Below are 7,180 nucleotides of genomic sequence, written 5' to 3'. Positions count from 1 at the left end.
CTCCAAGCAAATGCTTTTTTGAAGAAAAAAAAAACAACTATTGTTGTTTCTAAGCAACAAACTAAACTCCTGTCAGAATCAGGACCCTCTTTTGCAGGAGTAACTGTTCTCAACTAAAACATTTGCCCTTTTCTATTTTAGAAGAAGAAACAAACAACAAAACATGCGTACACCACTGAGACGATGGATGCCTGCTGGTTCCGTTGTACCGCTTCACCCGAGAAATGGCTTGTCAGTCATGTCCAGGTACAGCCACTCTTTACTTAACCTGTAAAACGATTTACATCCAAAAAGTGATCAACATTGTTGTACTCGTGTAAAAGAATGTCAATTTTAAAGAGTTAATGATTACTTTTCTCAAAGCGATGAATATGAAAAAAGTGAAATCACAATTCAGGAAGAAAGTAACATTTTGGGTACAGTGATACCTCGGTTTACGAACCCCTTGGCTTATGAACTTTTCAGTTTACGACCGTTAAATTTATGAACATTTTACCTTTGCATACAAACTATTTTTCGGGATACACACGGAGCTGCCACAATGAGTGATGTGTTGTTCGCGAACGAGACCGTTCTCCCCAAAGAAAATGGCAGCCGGCTTGTTTTGGTCCTCTATTCCCCGCCCCCAGTCGTCGGTTAAAGCCACGTGATTGGTCAAGAACGCAGCAGTGAGGGGAAGTGGTTTAAACATTAAAGAGACAGGCAGACGACCGAGAGAGAGTGACAAAATGGGTAGAAAACAGTGAAATTTGGACTCGTTTCAACTTTGACAGTTCAAAGGCAGAGTGTAGACTGTAAGGTTAAAATTCCCATAGATCAGGCTCCACAAATAACCCGCACTAGCCATCAGTTCAATATGAAATGAAAAGACAAGCAAGGGAACCAGCTATTAATGATGTTTCTAGTGTGTCTGCTTGCATCTGTTGCAATATCACAACGTCCAAGATATACAACCCAGAGCTCCTTCAGACACTTTATGCAAAAAGCTATCCATTCCATCAAGCCATCAACGACCATCACAAAGGTAAATAAAACGACTTTATTATACTGTACAGTTTATTTCTTTAATTATAATACCATAGCACATTTATTATACATAAAATACGGTATATTTTGTGTAGTTTTAAGGCTTAGAAAATTAGAAAGTAGAAAATTATGTTTTATGGGGAACGGATTATTCTCATTTTAATGGTTTCCTATAGGAAATATTTTTTTGGGATACACACTTTTTGCCTTACACACTCTGTCTGGGAACCAATTAAGTTCGTAAGCCAAGGTATCACTGTATTTTATTTCTGTCAAACATTTAAACTTATCAAATATAAACAGTGTATAAAGTTACCGTAAATACAATTTGAAAACATGTCAAATGAATACCTGATAGCAATGTTAGCCCAAAAATAAACATGGATAATATTCACACCACCTGTTATCACCATTTCTACAGTGTGGATTATTTATTTTTTAAAATTAAAAAAAAACTTCAAGAAAATGTTTTTGTTCTTTTTTTTTCTTCTTTTTACAGCACAAAAAAAATTGCAGTAAAATGATAGGTCTGTGTTGTTCCTATAGTTACTAATGTAAGCTTCCTGGAGAAAGATGCAAATGATGTGCCAGACGTACAGACAAAAGTATTGTGCATCTATATACAATTACCTTATTTTCTGCACTATAAGGCGCACCTAAAAGAAAATATTTTTTCAAAAGCTTCATAATCCGGTGCACCTTATGAAAACATTTTAAAATATGTAATTCATTGAAGGTGCCCCTTATGCATCGATTTTTTTTTTTTCAATAATCTGCTCAAAACAAATTGTCGAACTACCTCCCACACACTTGCTAATAAAGCTCCTCACATGCCATATTTGCCCTTTATTTTTTTTTCTCTCTCTTTGGCAGTGTTCCATCGTCTTGTTTTCAAAACCTGATGATTACGCCGCTGATAAGTACCTGGACCATGGTCTGCTACCGATCCGGGGGTTCGACTGGACCGCATGGATGCAGCGCTAGGAAGATGGGAAGAGTGGCGGGCAGGGGTCAGTGCAGAAAAGTTGGCCAGGTGGACAATCGGTCAACCTGAAATATCACCGAGTTATGTACGTAAATACGCAATCGATGATAGTACTGCTTATTACGATACTACAGTAAAGTCATATCGATACAATTTTGATGTCAGCTATTTTTTACACATAACGCAAGGAGAAAATGAGTCACTTTGAGAATATCGATATAACGAGACTTTACTGTTTTTTTTTGATGTCAGCTATTTTTCACATAAATGAGTCACTTTGAGAACCGGACACTTTTTTTTTTCCACCTGACTCCCTTTCTGTTTGATTTGTCAAACGTGTCCACTTGGCAACAAAAATTTCCTGACATAGCAAAAAAAAAAAAAACTGTGGATAAGAACCAAATGATCCCACAAAGGAATAAAAAAAAGCAACAATGAGGATTTTACAATTGATTTAACCTCTAAGAAGTACTGACGGCGACGGGCCTCACTCTCCCACTGGAGTGTGAAAGGTATTTCTTTTCCCCCAGTTTACATTTTATGATTCACTTATCAAATTCCTCTGCAGCTGCTCTCTGTGGCTATAGCATCTAATAACGGCGCCTACTCTAGACCAATGAGGCGAGGCGAGCTCTGATTGTCTACCCAGAATCCTGCAGTGCGGCTTTGGGGCCCCACAACTGCTCTGAGAATAATCATAGCCAGCGAGGGGCCGCAAAGCATCTGGGAACTCTGACATAGAAATCCATTACAACAGTCTTCACTGCTTCCATCCATCCATCCATCCATCCATCCACAGCTTATCCGCATTGCCTAAAATATTCTATTCTCATATCAAATCTATTCAGTGCATTTCAGAAATGTCATCAAATGACATTTAAAGGACAACCCGACGTCTCCGGACAAGTTGTGTCCATAATTTATTGTAAAATGTCTTCAAATGACTTCTACTGAGCGTATTTTACAAAGATTCCACCGCATATAGCTATATTTTACGTTTTAAAACTCGCGCTGAATATTCCGGAAGTCTTGTTTTTGAGTTGGTGACGAGTCCTCACGTTACGTCACTGAAGGAATGCCCCTGACCGAAAAAAACACATTGTAGCAGGCATTCCATCACGTCAATGCATTTTGCTGTACTTGTTTGGTCTGAAAACTTTGTGTTGCACCAAAAAGAGGCAGAAGAGGGCGACAAAGCTCCGTGTAAGGAATTAATCAGCCTGTGGAAACGGGCTGATTAATTCCTTCCACAGAGCTTTGTCGCCATTTTCTGCCTCTTTTTTGGTGCTACATACCCCCCCTATTGCCTTAAAATGGCACAGAATAAATTATTTAATCGATTGCAAACATGGATGCTTTACTCTTCAGAACTATTTGAATCATATTCATAACTGGATGAGTAACAAGAAAGCATATTCTCCGAATCTGAAGCCATTGTTTTGATTCTCCAGCAAGGCAAGATGTCTTGGGGTGACACCACGAACAAGGGGGCGGGACCTTCTGAATCTGGCCACTGGCCACTTCCGGGTTCATTTTTTTTTTTTGCAGATTTTGGACACTAAGTCATTTTTATTGTTGTTTTGCATTTGACTAAAAATATCATACTGCGTGTTTTTGGTATTTTACATGCTATAAAACGTTTTTCTGATTTCAGTTAGGAAACAAAAAAGTGATGTCAGTTGTCCTTTAAAGAATATGTTATTACCTGCGACTGTCTTTCAGGGTGCACATAAGAGCCGAGTGAGGATTATGGAGGGAGCCTCCTCCCTGTGAACAAGCTACATGAGAAAAAAAAGGATGAGATACACTTTGAGTGCAGCCAACTGCAGAGTAAGTCTAATGGAGTGTTCGTTGTGTGTAAATATCTGTGAGGGGAGGGAAAATACTTGAGTATGGCTCTCGAGAGGCTGTGGACGATGCTATCGAGTTGTCTCTTCTGGCTGGTGGACAAAGGCTGGTGTGCAAATGGTAGATGGTTAAGCAGTCTGTCAGAGACTCTTGGGTCACATCAGATGTGGATTTCATCTGAGGAAATGACACATTTTGGAGAGGGGGTGCAAAAATAAATAATAATAATAATAATAATAATAATAATAATAATAATAATAATAATAATAATAATAATAATCCATTTAATTCATAAACGCCTTTCAAAACTCTCAAGGTCACTTTCCACTCACAGGATGAGTTTTTCTGTGGGTGAGTAGCGGCAGCCACACACGCCAGCGTTCACTCAACCCGCAAGTAACTCAACTAAATGGAAAGCTAGTGCGCTAGCTAACAGATAGCTAATAGATAGCCAGCTATCTATCCAGCCAGCCAGCTAAATAGCCATATAGAAAGCTAGCTAGATAGTTAGACAGGTAATAGATAGCTAATAGCTAGCTAGCTAGCCAGCTAATCTAATCTAATCAAATGTTAATGTTAGTGATACGTCTCTGGGATAACTTTTAGTAACTATTAGTCTCGCAGTGGAGAAATTTACATTTTACGGCAGTGAAGTTGTGACAGGAATGAAAGAAGTAGAAAAACAAAATACAGGAGCTGCTGGAAAGGCAGCCACTCTCACAGCGCCATCTTAAAGTCAAGAGAACAACAACAAAAAACTAAATAACAAATAATATGACAACACAAAGACAACATATGCAACATACAACATATGTAATGCATGCATTGCTCGCTAGCTAGACAACTAATAGATAGCAAATATATAGCTAGCTAGCTAGGTAGCCAGCTATCTAGCTAGATAGTTAGATAGTTGGCTATATAGTTGGCTATCTAGCTAGATAGCTTGATAGCCAGATAGCTATCTAGATAGCCAGCTAGATAGTTTTATAGCCAGCTAGCTAAATAGCCAGCTAGCTCAAGTGAGCAACATGTCAACAGACCAGGAAGGACCCATTGTCTTAATGGGACATCATATTATGCCTTTTCTCGTGATAGTAACTCTTTAAAAAATAAGCGTGTACAGTAAAGTCTCGTTATATCGATATCGGATATATCGATAGTCCCTGTTATATCGATACTATTTCTATGCACGCACGGAGAAAATTACATGCAAACAGGGTCGGATATATCGATAATCCCGGTTATATCGATATTTTTTCAGACTCCCTTGAATATCGATATAACGAGACTTTACTGTATTTTATTTTTGCTTGAAATGCTGAATTATCCATTCACATTTGAACTCATGCTAAAAGATATTCAGGACACACATTGCGCAATTTAAAGGCCTCAACTCAATTTGTTGTGCCCATTGGAAAAATAGGGCGAAAAAAGATCCTCATATTCCATTTCCAAACATCCTGTTTTTCCAAACAGGACCCAAGCTTCTCACCTTTTTCCATAGCTGTCGCTCCACGGCGGAATGGGACTTGAAGTGCTTCCTCAAAGAGCTGGGATCAGTATAGCGCTTTGCACAGCCTGGCACTTGGCATGCGAATGGCTTCTGAATCCACATACCGCAACTTAAAATATATGTTTTTTTTTTTTATGACGCAGAACCTGATGGACACGCGACACTCACCGTGTCCAGGTGGGTGCGCTGGTGCTTGGCTCTGTCGCTGGAGTTGCTAAAGGCCTTTAAGCATCCTGGATGTTGGCACAGGTATGGCTTCTCCCCCGTGTGGCTGCGCAAGTGGATTTTTAGGTTTTCCAGACGGGAGAAAGCCTTCTTGCAGCCCTTGAACTTAGAGAAGAGAAAACAAAAGACATTAACGGTAGGTGTGTTCATTTAATTATGGAGTGATGTTTCTACTGTATGCATTCAAAAAAAAAAAAAAAAAAAAAAACAACTTTAAAGGACAACCGACGCTTCCGGACAAGTTGTGTCCATAACTTTGTAAAATCACTTCAAATGACTTCTACTGAGCGTATTTTACAAAGATTCCACCGCATATAGCTATATTTTACGTTTTAAGACTCACGCTGAATATTCCGGAAGTCTTGTTTTCAAATAGGTGACGATACGTGACGTCACTGTGGGAACGCCCCTGACCGAGAAAGCGACACACAATGCATTTTGGATACTTTGTTTGGTCTGAAAACTTCGTGTTGATCCGTGTTGATGATGAAATTAGAAGGAAAACACATAAATAACGCGATGGTGAATCGTTGTGTGTTGCACCGAAACTACTATTTGATACTAGTTGACACAAATTCCCAGCAGACAAATCAGCCCATTTCCAATGTGCATTTTCTGGGACGCTACATTGGAGTCGTGACGACTTGAATTGATACGGGAGGACTTCTTTAATCGATTGCAAACATGTATGCTTTCCTCTTCAGAACTATTTGAATCATATTATCATTTTGAAGTAGTTTTGGGACACTTTAAGTCATTTATATTATTTATATGTTTTTTATTTGACTAAAAATATCATACTGCGTGTTTTGGGTATTTTAGATGCTATAAAACGTTTTTCTGATGTCAGTTAGGAAACAAAAAAATGGTGTTGGTCGTCCTTTAACGGATAAGGACCTCGGCCTCTTTTGTCGTCCTTTGAGAAGGACTGAAAGCTGTGAGCGTGCTCACTGAAACTCAACACAACACAGCCTGTTTGGCCTTGATGTGTGGGTGGACGTGCAAATTATTCAAAAAAAGAAGTTGAAATTCATGGCATGACTGATTGAATGAAAACGAGCCGTGATTGCTCAAGATTATCCTTCTCATAAAACAACACATTTAGGATTGTACATAAAACGAGAGTTTGACTTATTCTAAATTGCTTTTTTTTATTCTAAATTGATTTTTTTTATCTGTCAGATAATGATGTGAAGCCATCATTTCAGCGTAATCACAGAGTAGGGGCGGCCATATGTTGCTAATGTTATGGGATATTTAACTCATTCACTGCCATTCACAATTTTTTTTCCAGGAATTGAAAATGTCACGTAGAGCGCCATTCCGTAATTTGTCCGGGTTTTTTTTTTTTCCCAGGCTTGGGTGCCGATAAAGCGCTGGCCATGGCCTCCGGCAATGTTTTTTTTCCACAAGGGGCAGCATTTCCCTTTTTTCCATGTTAGCGCTTTTTTCTAGCTTGAGCTGTTAAAGCGCTATATAAACCAATATGTATGTACTGTATTGTATTGTATTTTGCACAGGCACCCTCATTTCAAGCTCACATAACTCCAGACCCATATAATTTAGCAATTTACTATTTTTTT

The 7,180-nt window shown here is 38.8% G+C and overlaps 1 protein-coding gene and 1 long non-coding RNA gene across 7 annotated transcripts in view; one reads left to right on the top strand and one right to left on the bottom strand.

The window, feature by feature from the left end:
* Positions 1 to 130: 130 nt before the first annotated feature.
* The window catches only part of glis3 (GLIS family zinc finger 3), a 15,813-nt gene continuing 8,763 nt past the window's right edge, over positions 131 to 7,180 (bottom strand). Inside the window, exons 5-10 of one of the 5 annotated variants that reach the window (XM_089020921.1) lie at positions 5,541 to 5,702; positions 5,352 to 5,462; positions 3,898 to 4,036; positions 3,717 to 3,789; positions 1,951 to 2,006; positions 131 to 268 (exon numbers count right to left, since the gene is read on the bottom strand). In XM_089020921.1, the coding sequence (XP_088877047.1) occupies positions 264 to 268; positions 1,951 to 2,006; positions 3,717 to 3,789; positions 3,898 to 4,036; positions 5,352 to 5,462; positions 5,541 to 5,702 (546 nt within the window). In that variant the 3' untranslated portion in view covers positions 131 to 263. Of the gene's footprint in view, positions 269 to 328; positions 2,077 to 3,716; positions 3,790 to 3,897; positions 4,037 to 5,351; positions 5,463 to 5,540; positions 5,703 to 7,180 lie in introns of those variants that run through there. The other 4 variants (XR_016118319.1, XM_089020919.1, XM_089020918.1 and 1 more) reach the window with 4 other exon arrangements.
* LOC148884666 (uncharacterized) overlaps positions 3,734 to 7,180 on the top strand; it is a 10,606-nt gene continuing 7,159 nt past the window's right edge. The window contains exons 1-3 of one of the 2 annotated variants that reach the window (XR_016118326.1): positions 3,739 to 3,841; positions 5,516 to 5,549; positions 5,622 to 5,733. This is a non-coding gene — a long non-coding RNA (uncharacterized LOC148884666). Of the gene's footprint in view, positions 3,842 to 5,515; positions 5,734 to 7,180 lie in introns of both variants that reach the window. The other variant, XR_016118325.1, reaches the window with a different exon arrangement.

This window comes from Hippocampus bargibanti, linkage group LG18 (assembly GCF_051943395.1).
Source record: "Hippocampus bargibanti isolate YZ-2025 linkage group LG18, ASM5194339v1, whole genome shotgun sequence".
Classification (NCBI taxonomy): domain Eukaryota; kingdom Metazoa; phylum Chordata; class Actinopteri; order Syngnathiformes; family Syngnathidae; genus Hippocampus; species Hippocampus bargibanti.
The sequence above is the reverse complement of the archived record's forward strand: the minus strand, read 5'-3'. Positions and strand labels throughout refer to the sequence as shown.